The sequence below is a fragment of the Mauremys mutica genome, chromosome 1 (genome assembly GCF_020497125.1).
Source record: "Mauremys mutica isolate MM-2020 ecotype Southern chromosome 1, ASM2049712v1, whole genome shotgun sequence".
NCBI classification, from domain to species: domain Eukaryota; kingdom Metazoa; phylum Chordata; order Testudines; family Geoemydidae; genus Mauremys; species Mauremys mutica.
The window spans coordinates 325,958,269-325,981,882 of NC_059072.1; the positions used below are offsets into that span (position 1 = coordinate 325,958,269).

Consider the following 23,614-nt stretch of genomic DNA (forward strand, 5'->3'; position numbering starts at 1 on the left):
CCCGCGGGAGGTCCGCTCGTCCCGGGGCTCCGGTGGACCTGCCGCGGGAGCTCAACCGGAGCCGCGGGAAGAGGGGACCCGCCGCGGGACCGAGGAAGGGCGGCGCAGCACACCGCGCTGCTTGGGGCAGCCTATTTTCTAGAGCCGCCCCTGAGTCTATTAAACCCTTATCTGCATAACTGCAAATCAGATAAAAGAATTCTAACTTGGTCACAGGCGTAACTTATCAAAATGGATAGGATTTTTGGTAGATTTTAGAGTTGGACCAGAAATCAAACTTATCATGGAAATTCAACCACTGCTGTATAACAGAGCCTTAGTAAGAGCAAAGTCTGTTACCAGACAAATATATTATAACCAAACAAGCACGTATTGCATGAATAGAAAAGCAAGTGTCAAAAATTATCACAGCAACAAATGCACTGCTATGATTACTGATCAATGTCTCCCTGCTTGGCTAAAGAAAGGATACAATGGAGCATTGCATAGTTTTTCCTCTCAATGAAGAATGTAATATGAACCTGCCCAAACAAGTTTTGTGCTATATTAAGAGTACAAATTGTCAGAAGAATCAATAGTCCTCTAAAATGTTTAATAGTATTCGGTGGTTATTGTTAGCATAAAGGAAGAAAATCCAGGATCACAATTGGCTGAAAAGAGTCATGGGATGAATCTTTAGAGTTTTATTTTTGTTTGTTCTCTGTGGTCACCAATCCTGAGATCTGGAACAATGTTAAATGAAAATTCTAGAGATGCATATTTTTATACCAAAGTTTGTAAGGACAGACACATGTCTTAGAAGCTATAGATTAGGGGCACATCTCTCAACCTTCAGTGCATGACACAGGCAATCCAAGTGTGTGACAAATGACCAAAATGTGGAACACGTGGGTTTTGCTGCGCAATGTGCCACGTTAGACAAGTTATAGTGATTTTTTTAAGCTATAGAATCTGTATTTAAGAATGCTTCTTCACTAGGTGAATTAAATGCACTAGTTTAAAAAAAAAACTGGAAAAAACAAATTCTACCATGACTACCAGAGTTGGGGTGGATCCTGGTTGCAAATCAGCAGAGTTGGGACCCTCCAGCCCTTTGGCTCACCCTATTAGTTGAGCTAAAAAAGTAACTTATCTTTTCTGAGGGCCAGCCATTAGAGGGGGATCTCACACATGCTTTGCCAACTAATTACTAAGACATCAGGAGAGGTCAGGAAATCTAGGTTTTTTTTCCTGCCTGTTTGAGGGGAATGGTAGTGGTTAGAACAGTGGTCTGTTTGAAAGTCAATGTAATGTGTACTCGTAAATCCTTTGGGTGCTTTTGAAAATCACCTCGTTGGAGAAGAATAATCTTAGTTGTTTTGCACTTTATTGTAATACTCAGCTTCACTCAGTAGAAAAATACACTGCTCTCTAGAACTACAGCTATTTTTCTCTCCCCCCCTTTTCTTCCCCATCCTTTGTCTTTCTCTATCTTCCTTGTCTGTGGCTCCCCTCATTTATTCCTTCCCTGCAGTAATCCCCAATTTCTTCCCTGTCTTTTGTGAGTTTCACTGCCATTCGCTTTCCCATTCTATCCAATAATCAGCAATTAAATAGTTAATGCTGACACTTAGTGTTATCAGTCTTTAGAGATAGCACTCCAGTTAGATTAATGGAGACAGGAGAGGAATGTCTGTATACATTCAGTTAGTGTTTAAAATCTCACCTCTGGTTCCTTTTGTTTCTCTTTCCAATCAGAAGATGAAGAGTCTGGCTCAAAGACGTCAGTCTGCACCATCTCTGGTCCTCAGCAAAGCACTTAATAAGTCCAGAACTATCACCAGGTGAGTTGATGTATTTTGCTGGTTGTGCTTTTTCCAGTTCCTAAGCCCAAATCTTGAGATGTTTTTGACAAGCAATTATCCAAACTAGGCTAAATTATGTCTTCAGGCAGTGCCATATTGAGGAGTGGCAGGAAGTGTCCTTCACTGCTAGCTACATTGGCATAATATCTACTGGAAGGCATAATGCATCCAGAGGTGCGGTGTGGTGTGCATGGAGAGGTGGCTCTTGCTACATCTTTTAAAAGGCATTTTCAGTGCTGCTCTCTAGCACAGCTGTCCTAATGCTGGGTGATATGCCAAGGAGGCAAGCATAGCTGCTCTCCAGCCACACCCAGGCCTGCCTTATTTGAGCTCCTCAGCCCATCAGGCAGCATTAGTCAACCCCAAATCATGGCTGCCTGCTCTGGTGATGGAATGGGCAGGGAGGGAGGGTGAATGGTTCCCTCTTTCATCCCCCTCCTTCTCCCCCCGCATGCCCATATGCAGCACTAAGTATAATTCAGTACCAGTTGCTGTATGAGCTAAGTTTCTATGATACATTACTGTACATAACTCTCCTCTTGTGCTATGTTGGCATCTTATTAACAATTCAATAGACTTTAAACCTGCAAAGTACCAATGTTTATGAAATAGTGAACAGTCAAGTAGAATGTTGTTATGTCAGACTACATGGAGAACCTTACTGAGAAGCATAATTAAGGAAAATTAAAGCACAACTATGCAAAGAATCACTATTTCCCACACTGTGGTGTGGAATTTAGGGAATTAATGTGTGGGCCTTGGAAAATTTGCTGTTTGATCTACTTAATACCTGGATCCATATTTGTCATCCAGTGGAATTCCACAGCACTTGAAAAATCTGAAAAGAATTCTGAGAAAATATCAGAGTTGCAAAAAAACAAAGGAAAGTAAATTGAAAGTTCTAGAAGCTGCTACAGGTCTTTTTATTGTCTTTGAATCAAAAGGAGAAACATAGAAAAAAACTCTCTAAACCAGGGGTCGGCAACCTTTCAGAAGCGGTGTGCCGAGTCTTCATTTATTCACTCTAATTTATGGTTTCGCGTGCCGGTAATACATTTTAATGTTTTTTAGAAGGTCTCTCTCTATAAGTCTATATATTATATAACTAAACTAGTGTTGTATTGTAAAATAAAGTTTTCAAAATGTTTAAGAAGCTTCATTTAAAATGAAATTAAAATGTTGATCTTACGCTGCCGGCCCGCTCAGCCTGCTGCTGGTCTGGGGTTCTGTTCACCTAGGCTGGCAGAGGGCTGAGCGAGGCCTGCGGCCGGGACCCCGGCTGGCAAGGGTCTGTCAGCCAGAACCCAAGACCAGCAGCAGGCTGTGCGGGGCCGGGACCCAGAGGGCTGGGGGCAGAGGGCTGGAGTCAGGGCTGGGGGCTGGGTATGTGGGGGTGTAGGTGTCAGGGCAGAGGGGGGGCTGGGTATGGGTGGGGGTGCCGGTGCAGGGCTAGGGTTGTGGTGGGGGGGATGAAGGAGTCAAGCAGAAGGCTGGGTGTGTATGAGGGAGGTACAGGGCTCAGGGCAGAGGCCTGGGGGGCGTGCGGGGCTCTGGAGAGAGGGCATGGTGTGTGTGTGTTTGGGGGGTCAGGGCTCAGGCGAGAGGGCTGGGTGACTGCCCCCCTAAGAACTCCCAACCCCGCTGCTCCTTGTCCCCTGACTACCCCGTCCTGGGACCCCACCCCCTATCTAAGCCTTCCTGTTCCTTGTCCTCGGACTGGACCGTATCGCCTACCTGGCCCCTTACTGCCCTGACCCTTATCCACACCCCCGTCCCCAGCCAGACCTCCAGGACTCCCATGCCCCATCCAACCACTCCCCGCCCCCTCACAGGACCCCCAAACTCCCGACCCATCCAACCCCCCACCACTCCCTGCCTGCGCCAACCCCTCTCCACATTCCTGCCTCCTGACAGGACCCCCAGAACTCCCAACTCATACAACCCCCCAGCTCCTTGTCTTCTGACCACCCCCTCCAGAGACCCCCCCACCCTAACTGCCCCCCCCGGACCCTCCTTGCTCCCGGTACCCTGACTGCCCTGACCCCTATCCACCCCCTGCCCCCTCACAAACCCCAGGACTCCCATGCCCCATCCCACCCTCGCTGCTCCCTGACTGCCCCCTCCAGAGACCCCTGCCCCTAACCCCCCCCCGGGACCCCACCTCCCAATCCAACCCACCCTACTCCCTGTCCCCTGACTGCCCCCACCCCTTATCTAGCCCTCCCAGCCCTGGGTCCTTTACCTTGAGGCTCCTCGCAGAGCCAGACACGCTGCCCCGCCAGAGAGCACAGCCCCGGCCCTCAGAGCGCTGCGGCGGCAGAGCTCCAGTTGAGCAGGGAGCGTGTCTGCCTCCCCGCTGCCCCGTGGGAGTGCACTGCTCCAACCCCCAGAGCGCTGCACACGGCGGCAGGGTTCCAGGGGAGGGGAAAAGGTGGGGGAGGGGCCGGCAGCTTGCTGCTCTCGGCCGGCGCTCCGGCCCCAGAGCGCGGACCCCGCGGCTTGCCGTGCTTGGAGAGTGGGGCCATTTGCCTACCCCGTGCACACAGCTATGCTTCTGCTCCCACGTGGGGAGGAGAGCGGGTGAGGCTGGGCAGGATTTTTAATGGCTGCTGGAGTCCAGGCAGGCTCCAGTGTGCCATTAAAAATTGGCTCGCGTGCCGCCTTTGGGATTGGGAGCCAGGAACTCATGGGTTCTAGTCCTGGCTCTGACACTTCCTCTGTGACCATGAGCAAGTCACTTAATTGCTTTCCTTTAGTTTCCAGGTTACTTACCTGCCTCATTAAGGAGTTAGTTATGTCTCAGACTCTATGGTAACTCATTTTTATTATCTGTTATTTACTGTTTCCTCCCCATCTTTGCAACTACCTTAAAATTTGTGATTTCACAATAACACTTTTTCACACAATTGAATTTCTCAAAGCTGAGATGGGTGTGCATCTTCATATATACTGTGAGTGGTGACTGCTAGAGGGTGTGATTGGACACACAGGGACAGGCTTCCACAATACTTAATCTTCAGAGTTTTCCTCGACTTGTTGGCATCTAGCTCAACATCTGTCCATCCCTGCAATGGTCCCCTGTCTAGAGCCAGCTGTATCTGCACTAGCTCGGTATCATCTCCTTGGAAGGGATAAACAAGGGCTCAGCTTAATTAATGTCTGTATGGTGCTTTCAGTATGTAGAGAACTATATAAAAGAGCTAAGTGTTATATCCCACTGTCCTCAGAGAATGTACTTTTCCAATAGTATGGGTCTCATTTATAATGATCCCCCCAAAAGTCAATCATTAGGAGCCATTTCTACCAACAGAAAGTGCTAAAATTTTAGGACCTGCTCTGAGTTCAGTGACAGAACTTTCCTTCACTATAATAGAAGCAGGCTTATGCTACAAGGTAACCCTTTGGATCATCCAGTATTTTCATTTTTTGCTGGGATCGTAATTTCTATTTTAGCCTATTCAGCTTTCCTCTTCTGTTGCACAAAATGCATTCCTCTTCATCAATAAACTGGATGCATTTGATCTTCCTGCTCTGCTTGTTGTGTAAATGTTTAACTCTTGTAAAGTGTTCTCTCTTTTTAAGAGAGCTAAAGAACAACAAAACGACTGTTTTCTAATCTCCAAATTTTCTCTCTAAGCTATTTTAGCACTTAGTTCCCTTTTGTTGTAAGCAAAATCCATTATTCTCCTTCTGGCAGTGATCCCCAATGTCACTACTCCAATACACTGACTTGTTAATGGTTGATTAATCACTTGTAGATAATAAGATCCCATGCAAAGTTGGCATACATTTGTGAGATATTTTATATGAATCGTCTCACCTCAACAGCTGGTTCGCCTCAGTATTTGTTGAAATTAATGAGCAAGTGCAAAGGTTTTATAAGGGCAGGAAATACTTAGAAACATGAGTCTGGTCATATTTCAATAGCAGTTTGTATATCTCAGGTGTCCTCAGACTACATGTGGCACAACTTAATAAAATGCAAGTGCAGGGCAAACTTGCCTTCAGGCAATGTAAAAGTTATTCACAGTATTTTTTTTTCTTTCTTAAAGAAACCATTCTGATGTCTGGAGGTGGCTGTTTTAGCTTTCAGTGAATTACATATCATGGCAATTGGCAGAAATTTGGTGTATAGAAGAGTCCAAATGTTTTATAAGATAGTTGTTGTTATAGTGCTGTGATCTAGGGTTGTGTGGCTGTTTACTCTAGATTTACACTGATATAATCCCATTGTTACCAATGGAATTAGTCTGGATTTACACCAGAATAACAGTAGAATATGGCCCATTGCCTCCAAAGGATGAAAATATTCCCTATTTTTGGTTTTCTTCTCCATACAACCCAGCCTGTCTGTCTTCACAAAGTAACACTGGATGATCATGCTAGCACTGTTTCACGTAATTAGATGGCTGCATTTGAAGTACTTTGAGCAAGTTTTACACTAGAAATCTATTGGAAAGACTACCACAGTGGATCGTGACCTTGATGTGGAGCGGCTTGACTGTTCCCAGAATCCTGAGAGCAGTGCCGCTTGGAGTTTCGCACTCTGGGCAGGGTCACCCAAAGTGGAAAAGTGAGCTTCCAGATTAACACCGAAAAATAACTAGACAGAGTGAGGAGCAGCAATCATGGCCAGAGAACTCAGGAGACATGACATCATCAATGCTGCACTGAGTGAGACTTGACATACAGAAGGACAGCTCAAGGAACAATGTGGTAGTTACACTTTGTTCTGGAAAAAAACAGGTGACGATGAACGACGAATCCAGGGCGTTGGTTTTGCCATCCAAAACAAAATTGTCAACCAACTCGCAGAATTATCAGTTAGCATCAATGAATGACTCATGACTCTCTGCCTTAAACTTGCCAAGAATCAGCATGCAACATACAGTGGTGCATACACTCCAACTCTTGATGCTGATGAGGAAACCAAAGAAGGATTCTATGCCAACCTTGACCAAATTCTCTCCACCGTCCCCAAAGAGGACACACTCATATTCCTTGAAGATTTTAATGCAAGAGTTGGACATGACTTGGAGCTCTGGAATGGCATGGTTGGAAAGGAAGGAGTGGGTAAGACCAATTCTAACAGAATTCTTCTACTGACAAAATGCACAGAACACAACCTAATTATCATGAACACCATGTTCCGCCAAAAGAACAAGTACAAGACATCATGAGAACACCCAGGGTCTAAGTATTGGCATCTGATCAACTATGTCATTGTCCGTGATTGTGAAGACGTTTACATCACCAAAGTGATGACAAGTGCCAACAATTGTTGGATGGACCATCACCCCATCTGCTCCATTACTTCCATCAAACTTGCATCAAAACAACAAATGTGGAAGAAATCAACCAGACAGAAGATCAGTGTTGAGAGTCTCAACGACCCAACTAAATGTGACCTTTTCTTGCAGTGCCTCCCTGAGAAACTGATGAATACCAAAACTGAGATGGAGAGCCCTGAAGATTACTGGAAAGCACTCAAATCAGCTGTCTATGCTGCATGTGAGAGAACACTGGGCTTCTCAACCAGGAAGCATCAACATTGGTTTGATGAGAATGATCAGGAAATCCAAGATCTGATCAACTGTAAGCACAAAGCCTTTTGTGCTTGGCAAAGTGACATCAGTTCCAAGCAGAAGCCATATGTCCGCCATCAACTCAAACCTGAGGTTCAAAGGAAAACCCATGAAATGAAGAACAAGTGGTGGGAGAACAAAGCAAAAGAGACCCCAACAACTCGCTAACACCCATGATGTGCACGGATTCTTCAACACCACTAAAGCCCTCTGTGGACCCAGCACTCAAGAGCTAACCCCCCTTAGATCTAGGGATGGAGCCACCCTCCTCAGGGACAATTGATCAATGAATGATGGAAGGAATACTTCAAAGACCTCCTGAATCATGACTCCAGCATTGACAAAAGCATCTTTGATGGGATGTTGAGGGATTAAGTCAAGGATGACCTTAGAACCCCACCAACACTCATTGAAGTAAAGGAAGTCATCAAGTAGATGAAGAACAATAAGGCATCTGGACCTGATGGAATTCCCGCCAAAATCTTCAAAGAAGGAGGAGAAGAACTAGATCCCCAGCTTCACGTCCTAATGTTCAAGATTTGGAATTCACAAGAAATCCCAGCCAATCTTAGGGATGCCATGATCATGATCATCTGCAAGAAAGAAGACCGATTGGATTGTGGAAACTATTGAGGAATTGTCCTGTTGTCCACTTCCAGAAAGATTCTTGCCAGAATTCTCCTCAGCTGGCTGCTTCCTCTTACCGAGGAAATCCACCCAGAATTGCAATGCAGATTCAGACTATCTCAAGGTACCACCAACATGATCTTCATCACCCACAAACTTTAGGAGAAGTGCTGCAGACAACATCAACCTCTGTACATGAGCTTCACTGACCTTACAAAAACATTTGACTCTTATCAGTTGTGAGAATCTGTGGAGAGTTCTCCTTAAATTTGAATGCCCACCAAAAATTGTTGCTGTCCTCTGACTCCTCTACAACAACATGTCTGTAATGATGGTCAGCAGCGGCTCCAAAATGGACCCCTTCCTAGTCAAGACAGGAGTCAAGCAAGGCTGCGTCTTGCTTCAACCCTTTTTTTCCCCCATATTCCTTGCTGTCATCTTTCTTCTCATTGCTGACAAGCTCCGCTCTGGACTTGACATTCAAAACAAAAGGGACAGCAAGCTCTTCAACCTCAGTCGCCGCTGATCCAAGGCAAAGATTTTCACAAAATCAGTCATTGAACTCCAATATGCAGACAACTGTGCCCTGTGTGCTCACCTGGAAGATCTTCCAAAAATAGTCGACATTTTCTCTGAGGCCTACAACCAACTCAATCTTGCACTCAATACCAGGAAAACCAAAGTACTCCACCAACAGCCTCCGAATCACTGGGATCCTGCTCCTATAATTCAGATCAATAGAGAGACTCTGGAGAATGTTGATCACTTCCTTTACCTCAGCAGCTATCTGTCATAGAAAGCTGACATCAATGAGGAAATTCAATACTGCCACCTATGTGCCAGTGCAGTTTTCGGACGCTTGAGAAAATGTGTCTTCAAAGATTGTGACATCAAGAATCAAACCAAGCTTTTCATGTACTATCCCATTGTTATCCCTGCATTCTTGTACGGTGCTGAAACCTGGGTCATGTACAGTAAACACCTCGATATTCTTGAACGATGCCATCAACAGTGCCTCCGCAAGATCTTTTGAATCAAGTGGGATGACCAATGCACCAACATCAGTGTTATGTCTGAAGTCAAAACCTCCAGCATCGAAGCTATGATCATATACCACCAACTCTATTGGGCTGATCATGTTCTTCGAATTCGAATGCCAGACAGTTGACTTCCAAAGCAGGCCAGTGGACAAGGGGCAAGCAAAAGCTGCTTCAAAGCCAACATGAAGTGCAATGTTGACATATACCAAATTCAGGTCAATTATATTTGGCCCTGAGAATGGTGTGCATTTGAAATCATCTTGTTTACTACTGGGTATCATTGTGGTTCAATCAAGATTGCATGGCTTTCTGAATGATATGTTCTAGAGATCCACTAGAATTTATGGGTTTGAAAAGGGAATTACTGGGTGAAATCTGATTGTCTGTGTTATATGTGAGGTCATACTAGATGGTCATTGTGATCCCTTTTGGCCCTGAAATCTATGAATCTCAAAACTCTTTTATATGAAGCATTTGAGACTTGTCTCAAGCCAACTCATTCTTTCAGACAGGAAAATTGTTTGGAGGGATAAGAGGCATTAGATGTTAGTATAGCTATCGGGTTTCTGAGCCTTCATTGAGCTCTTGTGAAGTGACACCTGCTCCCACTTGGAGCACATGGTAGGTCTGGAACTTAAGTCTGTATTATTATTATTATTATATATAATTAGTATTAATGTAGCATCTAGGTCATGGAGCAGGAGCCCATTGTGCTAGGCGTTGTACAAACACAGAACCAAAGACCATCCCCACCCTAGAAGAACTCCCAATCTGAGTATAAGATAAGAGACAGCAGATGGATACTGACAGGGGAGTACAAGGACACAATGAGGCAATATTGGTCAGCATGACAGGCAGCGGTCTCAGTGCTCCAGCAGCAGGGCCGGCTCCAGGGGTTTTGCTGCCCCAAGCAGCCCCCCCACCCCCAAAAAAAAAGTCGCGATCGCGATCTGCGGCAATTCAGCAGGAGGTCCTTCGCTCCGAGCGGGAGTGAGGGACCCTCCGCCGAATTGCCGCAGAATACCTGAAAGTGCCGCCCCGCTCCGGATTTGCCATCCCAAGCACCTGCTTGATAAGCTGGTGCCTGGAGCCGGCCCTGTCCAGCAGCCTAACCATTATCAAGATTTTTTTTTAAGCATCACAGCAGAGGAGAGTTGAAGAAGGGATCTGAAGGAGAATACTGAGGTAGCTTTGCATATATTTCAGGGAGCTCCTCTCAAGAGGGAGGGACAGGATAGGAGAAAGCATGAAGGTGCTGGTTTGAAAGTGTAACAACGGAGGCTGGCATCATGGGCCAGCATTGACATCCTCATCTATTTCCTTTTTCTAATTATCAGTTTCATCAGAGCATTGAGGGTCAATTGTGAAACTCCCATTGATTACAACAGGTGCGGAGTTAGGCCAACACTGAGTGCTTTTTGAAAAATACTCCCCTAATTGTTATACTTCTAAATGAAGCTGACTCCTTCTCCCACGAGAAGAAGGCAGAACTCTGGCAAGCTGTAACACACTGATATAATTTCAGGAGATTTTAGAAACAGTTTCATTTTTGGATCTACTTGACAATTTGCAAATAGACTCCTGCATGTTCAAGTGAAATTGTCAGAAGCGAAACACACTGAGTAGCACAGGGTAATTTTGATAAGCTAGGAGCAAAGATTGTGTTAAATTTTTAAATAGTATTTTTAGAAGGATTATAAAAAGAACACTTCAATAGACCTCAGAAGGAAATAGATTAGAAAATAATCCTCATTTGGATTTTTAGATTTTATATTTGAAGATGCATGGGAAAAAAATCTAGATTTAAGGAATTTCCTAGGGGTTTTTTCCTTCCATTAAATAGAATCAAAGTTTCATATTTTGTGGAAACACTGCTCCTTTTTCTAAATCACAATAAATGATTCTGACATGTTATCTTTGAAGGGTCCTGGCCAAATGCTAAGTATTCCTAGATAACTTAGATTGTATGCATTATCTAGTAATACATGCCACTTGGCTCTAGGCAAATACATTGTGTTCCCAATGTCTTGGACAGTCTGTTCCTAAGGTATTAATCAGAAAGATAGTGGATGAGCCAGTCTGTGTGACTAGATGAAGACAAAAATAGAGATTTAATAAATGTAAATTGCCAGAAAGCCTTTATTATTCCCTCTTCCCTAGGAAGATCAGTATTCAGTGTTTATCGAAATCAAGGTGTGAGGAGGAGGGGAATAAAGGCCGATGATGTTAATTAACGTGTTAAACTTTTATTTCAGTTTGCAACTATGTGCTGTATTTTCATTCTTTCTTTCTTTCTTAGATAACCATCACCAAACATGCATAGGTTGTATTTTAACACCTCACATTAATATTAGTGTTAGATTCTGCTCCCATTTGACTTCAGTGGTTCAGTGGAACAATCATGTTCCTGTACAGGAATTGCTTCACTTGGCACTGAGACGTAGCCAACTCTGGAATGTGGCAGCTCTTTACTACAGCAGCATTGCTACCCAACTGCTTAGGACAGGCTATGAAAAAGAATATTGTAATGGGCAGGGATTGTCTTTTTATTCTTTGTTTGTACGGTGCTTAGCAGAGTGGGATCCTGGTCCAGGACTGGGGCTCTTAGGTGCTGCGGGGATACCAATCATAAATAATATTCAGTCAAACTGCAATCCCAGTTGCAGTGGGAGTTTAGGTATGCCCAAAATGTTTGTGCGTTACCGATGTAATCAAATCTTAATAATTGTATTTGTAAAGCAGCCTCAGCCAAGTGCTGAGGTGTGGTGGGGGAGGAAATCTGTGCAAAACGGAAACAGTACACAATATTGTTAACACATCAAATGTAGGGATACTGTTGCAGGAAGAGAGGACAAAAATGAAGATGAGCAAGAAAGGTAATCTTGGGGCTAGGTGAGGTCACACTAAGAAATACCTTTGTGGGAAACTGGGAAGATTTCAGGCCTTTAAGTGAGGAAGAATTGGCAGAGATGGATGTTGAGTAAACAAATTCCACATTCCAGAGCCCACCACAAGGGAAGGTGTGATCCCTGAAATGCAGAGATAACAATTAGAAGTGGGCTCAGGGATGAGATTTCTGCTGTACCTGGGGCCTACACAATAAGGGCTTTTGAAACAGCAGTGGCAGGTTAAAGTCAGTCTGTCACTTTACAAGCAGCTAGTGTGAATAATTGGTGGGTGTTAGATCATTATGTTTGCTCAAACCAGTGAGCAAATGTGTGGCTGTATTCTGAGCTGGAAGTGGTGGAGAAGCCCCGGAGAGAGCCAGTCTGAGAGAATTACACTAATTTAACCTCTTAGGTCTTCAGGGCAACGGTTGTTGAAACAGAGTTGTCACAGGATAAATAAGGGTGTGACCTGCACTACTGAAGAAACACCTCTTTCACTGCATGTCTGGACATGGAAAGGGCATGGTCAAAAGTGACCCCAAGATTCTTCACCTCCTGAATTTTTCCCATCAGTAAGAGAGACATAGAAGAGGAGAAAACCCCCTCATATGGATCATCCCTCTCCAACAGCAGAGTTTCTCTCCTCAGGGTTAAGGGTGAGATAGCTGGCAGGTATCATCCAAGCATTCCTCCAAGGCAGAAATGGAATTCTGAGGGATTCAAGGGACAGGAAAAACACAGTCGCAGACCTATGATTCTGCATTCCTGGGTTTAGAGTGATTTGTCCAAGAGGCATATGTATTGAACAACATGGGAAAGAAGAGACGTTTTTCAGAACAGTGAGAAGGGGAGTGTAGCGGGGTGGTCACCTGCTCCAGCCCTGGAAGGGTTAAAGCCAGCCCTGGGAGAGGGCTGAGGCTGTGAAGCAAAGCCTGGGCTGATTGGGGAAGGCAGTAACAGCTGGGGCCATGGCCCAATCAGGCCCAGCTGGTCCCTATAAGAGGCTGCGAGCCAGAAGCCCTCAGTCTCTCTCTGCTGGTAGAGAGATGAAGGTCCTGGCTGCTAGGGAGCCGAGCAGGGTACTGGGAGTGGAGCAGGGCTGGGGAAGGCTAGAGGAGCTGGGGAGCTCCAGCCTGGAAAACCCCCAGGCTGCAGGCCTAGCAGAGGGCCTAAGGCAAATACTGGGGTTGCAAAGGGGCAGCCCAGCAATAGGTAGAGGCAGCAGGTCCAGACCCAGCCTTGCCTATGATGAGTGGCTTACACTGCAGTCTGGCGCAGGGGCGAGTTGGTGACTGGCAGTAGCCTACGACTGAGGCGTGGTGGGGGTAGTGGGTGGGGGTTCCCCTGAATGAGGAGACCTGGAGAGACTGAGGGGTGTATGGCCAGGAGGCAGCACCCCCGATAACAGGGCACCGTGTCTGGGGAGGACACAGGGGCCAAGCAACAGCGGGACACCGGCCCGCAGAGGGCGCTCCGGAGGCTGGACAAGCTAATTCCCAGAGACAACGCCCCAGGGGTGAGTCCCACATCGCTACAGGGAGGAAAAAATGTAAACAAAAATTCCCAAACCAAAGGATTAACTGCTGCCAACTCTTGTGATTTTTATCACAAGTTTCATATTGTTTCTTTCTTAGAGCCCTAGGTCCTGGAGTCATGTGATAATGAGAATCTCAGCTTTCATTTAAAAAACAAAACAGAACACCATGCAAAAGTTTCTAGCCTTTATGGTTATGGAAAAAACTTGAAAAACTGAGCCCTAAAGACTCAAACCATGAGGCACATAAAAAACCCCACCATTTAAAACTAGATTTTAAAATCCTCCCCCCTGCCCCATGATTCATGAACGCTTGGAGTTTGCAGTAGTGGATTAAAGACCTGATCCAACTCTAGTTACTAAAGTCAATGGGAGCCTTTCCATTGCTTCAGTGGGAAATGATTCAAGCCTCCAAAAAGAAAAGGACCTGTTGTGGGACATACCACTGAATCAGGGCCCTAGATAAGCTCTGATTCAGAAATGTACCTAAGCATGTTCCTAACTTTTAGCATGTGACTAGTCCCATTGGCTTTAGTGGGGAAACTTGCAAACTTACAGTAGGCACTTGCTTAGTGCCTTGCTCAGGGCCGACTGCCAGCACCAGCTCAGCAAGCAGGTGCTTGGGGCGGCCAAGGGGGAGTGGCAGCACGTCGGGCTCTTCGGCGGCAATTAGGTGGCGGGTCCCTCAGTTCCTCTCGGAGAGAAGGACCTGCCGCCGAAGAAGAAAGCGGCGGGTGGAGCTGCCACCTATTGTGATTGCGGCTTTTTGTTTGTTTGTTTGTTTGTTTTTTCTGCCGCTTGGGGCAGCAAAAACCCGGGAGCCGGCTCTGGCCTTGCTGAATAGGAACTTTGCTTTAGTTTGTGATAAGCAATGTACTGCTTAAGCTTTAATGCAAATATGCAGAAAGTGAGTGACAAAATATATGTAACTACTTCTATAAAGTGTCATTCTTCTCTCAAATGAGCTCAAGATTATCACATTCCTGCTTTACATATAAAGTTTTGTGATTAAGACACTTCCAGAGTACCCCAAAATAATATTAGTATTAGAGCTGATTGAAAAATTTTTGAATTTACCCTATTCCCCTTGGAAATGAGGAAATGTGGGGAAATATCTATTTTGGAAGAATTTGCCATTAGGAAGATCAAAATGAAACATTTCAGGCCAGGTCAACATTAATCTCTGTGTGTGCTTGAGCTGCCGTGGAGCCTCATGGGAGTTGTAGTTCCCGGTTCCTTGTGCCCCATTGTACGTCTCCCAGGATACATCCATGGTCTTTCCCTGTAGGTGGCTCCCATGATGTAACAGAGCAGCTCAGCCACAGAGACTGTGGGTTGACAAACTGAAACCTTTTGGATTCAGGAATGTTCAAATTGGGAATTTCCAATTAGAAACTTTTTCTGTTTTTTTTGTTTTTGTTCATGAAATTTCAACTTTTTTTCCGGATTCAGGATATAAACAAATTTTAAAATATCTGAATTTCCCATTGGACATAAACTCTGTTTTTGATTAGCTCCCATTAATATGCTTTGCTTTTGTATGCAATGCAGGCAAATATTAATACACTATAGAACTGCCTTTAAAAAAAAAAAAAAAAAAACTTGTGTGTATCAGCTTGCTTCTCATCTTAATACAAAGCCACACATTTAAAATAACCTAAAGTAACAATGATAGAGAACAAATTGTGACATTTAGGGCACTTTCAATTCATGTTTCATCTAGATTAATTGTGATGCTGGAGAGTGTGGTTTTCTTAAACTGTGCAGTTGGACCCAGGTGTTTGTTTTTCTGCAGTACTAGTTAGGGGAAAATATTATTAAAACCGTTAATAAGGAACAAAGTGAACTCTTGGGCCTCCAATGGCCTTTGAATTCAACGGATTGGAGTTTCCTGTTCTCCTCTGCATGTGTTTGTGTTGCAAAATGCATCAGTTATTCATTTATTACATACAAACTGGCTTACAGTTATGTGTTTGCATCTGGAGATTGAAATGTGCTGCTTCTTCTAGACTTAGCAATATGCTGGGGGGGAGTTATTAAAAAAAAAAGGAAGAGAGGCAAAAAGCGGGGGAGCTCAGAAGCAAGTTTTCAGAGTGCTTCAAGTTCAGATATAGAAGTAAACTTTACAATTTACTTTTGTTGTTGTTATGATTGATAATGCTGGCCCTTTAGAACCTAAGAACGGCCATACTACGTCAGACCAAGGGTCCGTTTAGCATAGGTGCCGACTCCGTGGGTGTTCTGGGGCTGGAGCACCCACGGAAAAAAAATAGTGGGTGCTCAGCACCCACTGGCAGCCCTGCAGATCAGCCCCTCTCCCCAATGCCTCCCACCTGCCGTGGATCAGCTATTTAACAGGAAGCAGGAGGTGCTGGGAGAGAGGGGGAGGAGAAAGGGCAGGGCATGCTCGGGGAGAGGGTGGAATGGGGCGGAGCAGGGGTGGGATGGGGCAGGATGGGGGCAGGAAGAGTCAGGGTGGGGAGTAGGGGATGGGGTGGAAGCGGGACCTGGGGCAGAGTGAGGGGGTTGAGCAACTGCCCCCCCCCCAGTAACTTATATACATGGCTCCTCTGCCATCTAGCCAAATATCCTGTCTTCTGACAGTGGCCCATGCCAGGTGCCCCAGAGGGAATGAACAGAACAGGTAATCATCAAGTGATCCATCCCCTGTCGCCCATTCCCAGCTTCTGGCGAACAGAGGCTAGGGGCACCATCCCTGCCCATCCTGGCTAATAGCCATTGATCGACCTATCCTCCATGATTTATCTAGTTCTTTTTTGAATCCTGCTATAGTCTTGGTCTTCACAACATCCTCTGGCAAAGAGTTCCCCAGGTTGACTGTGCATTGTGTGAAGAAATACTTCCTGTTGTTTGTTTTAAACCTGCTGCCTATTAGTTTCATTTGGTAACCCCTAGCTCTTGTGTTATGAGAAGGAGTAAATAAGACTTCCTAATTTACTTTCTCCACACCAGTCATGATTTTACAGACCTCTATTGTATTCCCCCCCCCTTAGTCATCTCTTTTCTAAGCTGAAAAGTCCATCAATCCAGTTCCCCTTTAGAATTTTGACTGTTTTAAGTCAAAGATGGTGAGTGGTTATGTCCTATAAAAGGAAGGTTCTAAACTCTCATTGTTCTGTACCCACATGCTTTTAGATTGTTCTTTGGAGAAGAGACTGGTCATTTGACAAAATGAGTAATTGTTCAGCATCTGTGTAGCTCTGATTCTTGTTAATAATGTCTCAGTCAAATGACTGTGTTTATGCATAGCAGTTGGGCAGTGACATACCTCAAGAAATCAGCGACTGACAGAGTTCGTGGTGACATTTTGTCTTGGGTAAATAAGGGAAAAGCAACTATGATATGCATCAGTGTCCGCAGTCTGAAAATTGCCAGGATTAAATATTTGTTGAATTCTGGACTGATGTGGTGGTGCATCACCTCTCTGGGTCACGTAGTGATGGAACATAAAGTGGTGCTGCCTCTAACGAGTTCTAACTATGCAACAAGTACAATAATCTGCTTTTATCTTTTTTTAAATGGTCTCATCTTTGAGCGCTTCTTGGGTTCCTAGGCCTGCATGGTAGGGTTACATGTGGACTTTAAGAATATTTTCTGTTTTTTGTCCCCATAATGTACGGGGACAATAAGGTGTGAGTCATCCCTGAACTAGAGCCTGCACTGACTAATTCCTGTGCTAGGCTTCAGCCAATCTACAAGCCAGGAGCTGGTCTGGTGACACTCAGGATGGGTATGTCAGGGCTGATTCACCACTCTGGCACTTTGAGTGCAGAAGGTGGGGGCCCACAAGGATTCTAAAAATTTATAAAAGCAGCAAAGAATCCTGTGGCACCTTATAGACTAACAGACGTTTTGCAGCATGAGCTTTCGTGGGTGAATGCATCCGAAGAAGTGGGTATTCACTCACGAAAGCTCATGCTGCAAAACGTCTGTTAGTCTATAAGGTACCACAGGATTCTTTGCTGCTTTTACAGAACCAGACTAACACGGCTACCCCTCTGATACTTAAAAATTTATACTGGCCACTCCAGGCTTGTATTAAACTCCCAAGGTTACAGCTTTTCTGTGACCTTGGATGGGGAGATGCTGCCACCACCCAAGTGCAAAACCCCTTTGAGGACCCAGGAAGGCGCACTTGGGAATTCCTTCCTGTGGGGTATCCTCAATCCCTTTCACGCCCCCTCTGGGGAAGAGCTAAAAAAGAAAAACAAAGGAAATCAGCTGTTGCCACCAGCTAATTAAACATGTGCACAAACCTCTTAGGACACAAAAATCCAATCCTGTTCTTAAAAAAGGTAAATTTTATTAAAAACAAAAAGAAAGAAAATACATCTGGAAACTCAGGCTATTGCTAGATTTAAAAAAAAAACCCCACAAGGATTAAGCATCAAGAATAACGTTCTTGAGGTCCAGCTTAAAGGTTAAAAGCAAAACAAGCATTTGGGGTTAGCACAGAGGAGTCCACAAGCCATAAAGAAATAAAAAGAGTAATTGCGTCTTCCTAGACATTTCCTGATCTACTTACATATCTGAGATTTCAAATGAGTAGTTTAGGTATATCATCAATGATTTTTCATACTGGCCCCAAGTTTCTTACAGCATAGTTGCTCTGTGTCTGCTTCTCCCCGAGAACAACAGACAGACAAAAGGGGAGTCTTGTTTCAATTTTAAAAAGTTCTGGCTTTCCCATTGGCTCTTTTGGCCAAGTGCCCACTCTCTTCCTTTCACCTATGCATAGCAGTGATACTTTTAACCCTTTACAGGTAAAGCAAGTAGAGAACAGCTACAAAGAGGGATTTTATAGCTAGCTGGCTGGCTGGGTCCATAAAAGGGAGTTACTTTCCCCTCCTTCATTTATCACAGGGTATACAAGCCTCACAGGAGAAACAGCAACTAAGTCTGCTCAAAGTCACTTCATGGCTTGGAACTCTCTGCTGCCTGATAGTGGTAACAGACTCCACACGCCTTAGCTTGCTCCAGCCTTGCTTCTGCTCCAGCCCTGTTCTGGATTCCTGATTCTGGCTCTGACCATTAGGCCTGACCATCCCCACCACAGTTTCTGACTGCGACGCTGCTTAGAATACACGTGCCTGGGTTCCTTTCCCCCATTCCCTGCCTTCTCCTGATGCTCTATTAGTTAAGCTGTGGTAGAAATCTTTGTCACAAGGTTGGGTTTTGCATTGTACCCTGAAAGTAGTCAGACTGTGGATTTGTCCAGCCTCCCCTGGGAACTTGTTTTAACACTGATTCCCTTTGACTGAGAACAGTTTCTCTGGCTTGCACGTGCTTTCTCCTGAGTTCTGTGAACCATGTTTTCCAAGAGGAAAACAGCTGGCTTGGTGGGTGATGTATAAAATCAAATACCTGTTTTCACCAAAGAGTCAATAACCAGACACTGGCATAGGTCTGGCAAACCCAAAGTGGCAACAAATATAAAAATAGTTGCCATGCAGAAAGTTCTTATCATGCTGCCCCACAGAGCACACGAGGCCTAATTCTCCCCTGCCTTACTCTACACTACCCACTCTGCACATGTGTGATTGTACGAAGATTAGCATCACCTAGGAATCTTCAAAGAAATAGATCTAGAAGCTCTGTAAAAAAGACTAATTTTCATATATAGGAATTGTAAGGAAGTCAACAGATGGACACAGTTGAAACTAATTTGTCTACCGCAGCTCAAAAGGAATCTGGGTCATACACATGCAATAGCTAGCGAAGCCAGAGATATCAAGTAAATCCCTCACTGCAAAGGGATCATTCATATCCCCTGGGACTAGCATCAGACTATGGTTTAAAGCCCTTGAAACAAGCCAAAGACAGATTCGTTCCCATTAACACTAAGATTAAGTTCAACAAGGTGGCAATCAAATCTTCAATGGGACATTATCGTTCCAGAGTCCCAGCCAGACTGGCATCATGTTGAAATGCACAGTAGTTTCTCAAGCTAGCTAAAGAGATGAGGCCAGATCCTTTGTTTTCAGTGGAGCTATACTGAATTTACACCATGGAGTCCCACTGCTGTTGGGTACTTACAAGCCAGTGATTAGTTGACAGGTAACAACAGACTTCAGTGAAAGCAGAAAAAAACTCTTCTCTCCTGATGATGGGGATGGGGTCATGTCTGACTAGGGGGCTGGGAGGGGATGCTGATCAATCCACTAACGCTAAGTGGAGGAGGGAGATAGAAGTAGGGTGACCAGATGAGAGATGTGAAATGGGCGGGGGGATGCCGGCAGAGCAACTAAAAAAAAAACAACCAAAAAAGCCCAAGAGCCGGCAGCGGAGGAAAAAAATAAAAACAAAAGCAAAAAAAAAAGCAGCCAGAGCATAGGAAAAATTGGTGGGGGCTGAGCATCCACCAGCAGCTCCACGCCCTGCCTCCCCACACCAGCTCGCCTTCACTCTGCCTCCACCTCCCCTGAGCTGGCTGCTGCATCCTGCTTCTCCCCCCTCCCTCCAGCTCTTGCACTGCCATACAGCTGATTAGCGCAAGACTGGGAGAGAGGGGTGAGGAGGAGGAATGTGGCGTGCTTGGGGAAGAGACAGGGCCAGGATGGGGATTTGGGGAGGGATCCAATAGAGCAGTGAGGGGGTGGGGCTGGGAGCGGGGCCAGGGCGGGGATTTGGGGAGGGATCCAATGGGGGAGGGAGAGGTGGGGCTGGGGTGGAGTTGGGGCTGGGAGGGTGCGAGCCCCCACCGCCTGTGCGCCGGAGGGCAAAATATCGGGACAATTCACGTCCCGACTGAACATGGGTTGGGACGCGCGACAAACAAGTAAATATCGGGACAGTCCCGATAAAATCAGGATGTCTGGTCACTCTAGATAGAAGAGAGTTGCCCTTATATGGGCTCCTCCATTATAACTGGCCTTTTATGGGAGGGAGAGTGAGGATTAAGAACATAAGAACGGCCATACTGGGTTAGACCAATGGTCCATCTAGCCCAGTTTTCTGTTTTCCATCCCCTGTTGTCCACTCCCAGCTTCTGGTAGTTGGAGGCTAGGGACACTCAGAGCATGAGGTTGCATCCCTGACCATCCTGGCTAATAGCCATTGATGGACCTATCCTCCATGAACTTATCTAGTTTTCTGAGCCCCTGTTAAATTGTTGGCTTTCTCAACATCCCCTGGCAATAAATTCCACAGATTGACTGTGCGTTGTGTGAAGAAATGCTTCCTTTGTTTGTTTTTAAACCTGTTGCCTATTAATTTCATTGGGTGACCCCTGGTTCTTGCGTTGTGAGAGAGTAAATAACATATCCTTGTTCACTTTCTCTATACAATTCATGATTTTATAGGCCTCTATCATATCCCCCCTTAGTAGTCTCTTTTCTAAGATGAAAAGTCCCAGTCTTTTTAATCTCTCCTCATAGAGAAGCTGTCCCATATTCTTAATAGTTTTTGTTGCTCTTTTCTGTACTTTTTCCAATTCTAATATCTTTTTTTGTGTGTGTGATGGGGTGACCAGAACAGCATGCAGTATTCAAGGTGTTTTTTGAAGATGTCTGGGAGATGCAAGAGGGGAAAGGGACATCAAGAGGTCATGGAACAGGCTCCCACTGATCCTAACAAGCTTCAGGACATCAGCAGGCAACCATGTGGCACTGCTGTCACTTCAACCACTCTGAGTTGAGCCTTGCTGTAGGAGCCACCTGCACCAGCTATTGGAGGCTTTTTCAGTCCAATGAGCTTCCCAAAGCATTCTGGAGTAAGGTTGGGCCAGCAGCTGTTTCATAGACTGTTGTTGCTTTGCCTATTTAAAAGGCAGTGGGACAAGTAGCGAGGTGGTAGTGAGTGAGCTGACTATCTCCAGAACAGACACCCTGCTGAGGGTGTCCTCTTGAAAGGGATGGGGTGATGGTGCTTCCTCTGTAGCCCTTACGGAGCATGGTGACCTGTGGCTGGGAGCTCTGAATATCCAAAGAGGAACCATAATGAGAACAGGGTAGTGGGAATTAATCTGTCTTTTGTAAACACAATGGGCCAAGTTCATCTGCACTGTAATGCCACTGACTTCAGTGGAGTTTCAGCAGTGATTTATCAGTCTGATAGGTGCTGAATCAATGAGTTCTGTCATATCAGCGGGCTGACAAACAATCCAGAAGAGTTCCAGTCTGGCTACTTAAAAAGAAGTAAGATCAGCTGGGGAAAGAGAGTCAGGTTTGAATGGCCATTTGAACAGACTGGTAGAGCTTAGCAGCCTATGGCAGGAAAAAGTGCATGATGGCTTTAGCTCCTCCTCACTAACTGACACGATGGTACGTGTCCTAAAGGTGGCTGATTCAGGTTTTTTAAGATCATATAAAGTATCCAATTAAAGCAGGAAAGGGTTAAATAGTAACAAAAGTGAATGTAATATAGAATCCCGAGAGAAGGAAATTAAAGGAAACAGGTGAAAAGAGTGAACAGAACCAGAGTTAATATTAGAATATGTAATGTAGAGATTTATCTCTTAGCAATCCTGTTTAAGGCTTTTTATATTTTATTATTTTGATAGTTTATAAATCAGTAAGTTTAGTAATTCAAGACTCCTAAAAAGGGCAAACTGCCAAAAGGCCTGAAAATTAACAGCTGTTGAAATTGACTTTAATTTTACCTGTCCAGGCTCAAATGTCTCTTATTGCTTTGGACCAAATAATTGTGTTTTGTTTTTTGTTTTTTTAAGTACAGTGGCCTATCTGGAGACAGTTTCCATGTGGTGCAGCTTGGGGAGGAGAGATACTTAGGACAGCAGCTGGAAAATGGAATGTTCAGCGGCTGAACGGGAATGAGCTCATTGGTATGGGACTCTGCTCAGCCCCTAGCAGCCTGCCTAGCATTAACATACACCAGTTTATTATCTGGTAACCCGGCTAGGCGATTAGTCTGTGGTAAGCAGTTTGGCAGTGATCTAGAACTATTATGCATATTAAAAGTAATTTATGTAGTTGTCCCAAGTCCTCCCTTACCATGCGCTTGTTTCCTGGTAGGCGTGGGCAGTGGGATATGCTAATCATTGCCACAAACAATCCCACTGCACCTTGTAAACAATCTGTGGCTGATTTGTAGCACAAAAAGAGCGTTTTGGTGAGCATGTAAATTCTGCCCCTCAGGACTACTGTAAATTGTGTTAGCTGCATTGACTCTTGAGTGGCCTTCCATGCAGCTGGGATCACCGAAGTGCGGTTGTCCCTTTACCCTGTCATGGGATGGATGGATGGGGGTGTGTAGAATTGGTGTAGCTGGTTCTACACCACCTAGGATTCTCCTAAGCTAGGGGCATCTCCTATAGGAGATTATGGGCTATGGGCTAAGTCATGATGGGGGCCAGGATCCAGCCCTAATATAGATATTTATTTTTGGGTCCTTTCTATTTTTGTGCAAAAATCACTTTTTTGTGACAAGGGGAGTAGAAGGAACAAAGAAATCTTTGCCTGTGCAAATAGTGCCTGGAATGGCATCTCCCGGGCGTAACTGTTATGGGAATGCCGCTCAAGGTGGTGCTGCTATGTCACTGAATAAAAATTTAAATTGCAGTTGTGAACAGAGGATCGATTCTTCTGAAGGCTAAAAAGACTTTATTGCCTTCTACATGCAAATATGTCCTTGCCTAAACTTTCCCTCCATCTTTATAAGCCCTCCGACTTTGTAGTTGATCAGTATTGAAGCTCTGTAGAAGAGTTTGCAGAATATCCACACAGCAAGTATTTGAAGTCTCGAGTGTTCGTTAGTGCTTTAAAAAAAGCTAAATTATTTTCTGGTGTAAATTGTCAGAGCTCCATTGGAATGTACCCTGCTAACTTGCACCAATAGAGAATTTGGCCCTTTGTGTTAAACTTGCAGAGTAAACACCTTGCAGCTGTTTGTTAAAGCTTAAAACAAAACCTGGAAGTAAACCAAGCCACATGTGTATTTTCCTGACTCTAGGCACCACACTATAGTGCATTCTTGCTGCAGAGAATGTTGTCATTTCAGCTGTGTAAAAATGACTTCAACTAAGTTTGTTTTCATTTAAGCTGCCAGACATCAATGGCAAAAGGTGTGGAGATATTTTTAAATAACATATTTCATACTAATAGCTATGTGAGTATTC

At 44.9% G+C, this 23,614-nt stretch overlaps 1 protein-coding gene across 9 annotated transcripts in view; it reads left to right on the top strand.

The window, feature by feature from the left end:
- The window catches only part of ARHGAP20 (Rho GTPase activating protein 20), a 232,599-nt gene that overhangs the window by 146,774 nt on the left and 62,211 nt on the right, over positions 1-23,614 (top strand). For all 9 annotated transcript variants that reach the window (XM_045018115.1, XM_045018105.1, XM_045018125.1 and 6 more), the window contains one exon: positions 1,738-1,823. In XM_045018115.1, coding sequence (XP_044874050.1) covers positions 1,738-1,823 — 86 coding nt within the window. The remainder of the gene's footprint in view (positions 1-1,737; positions 1,824-23,614) is intronic.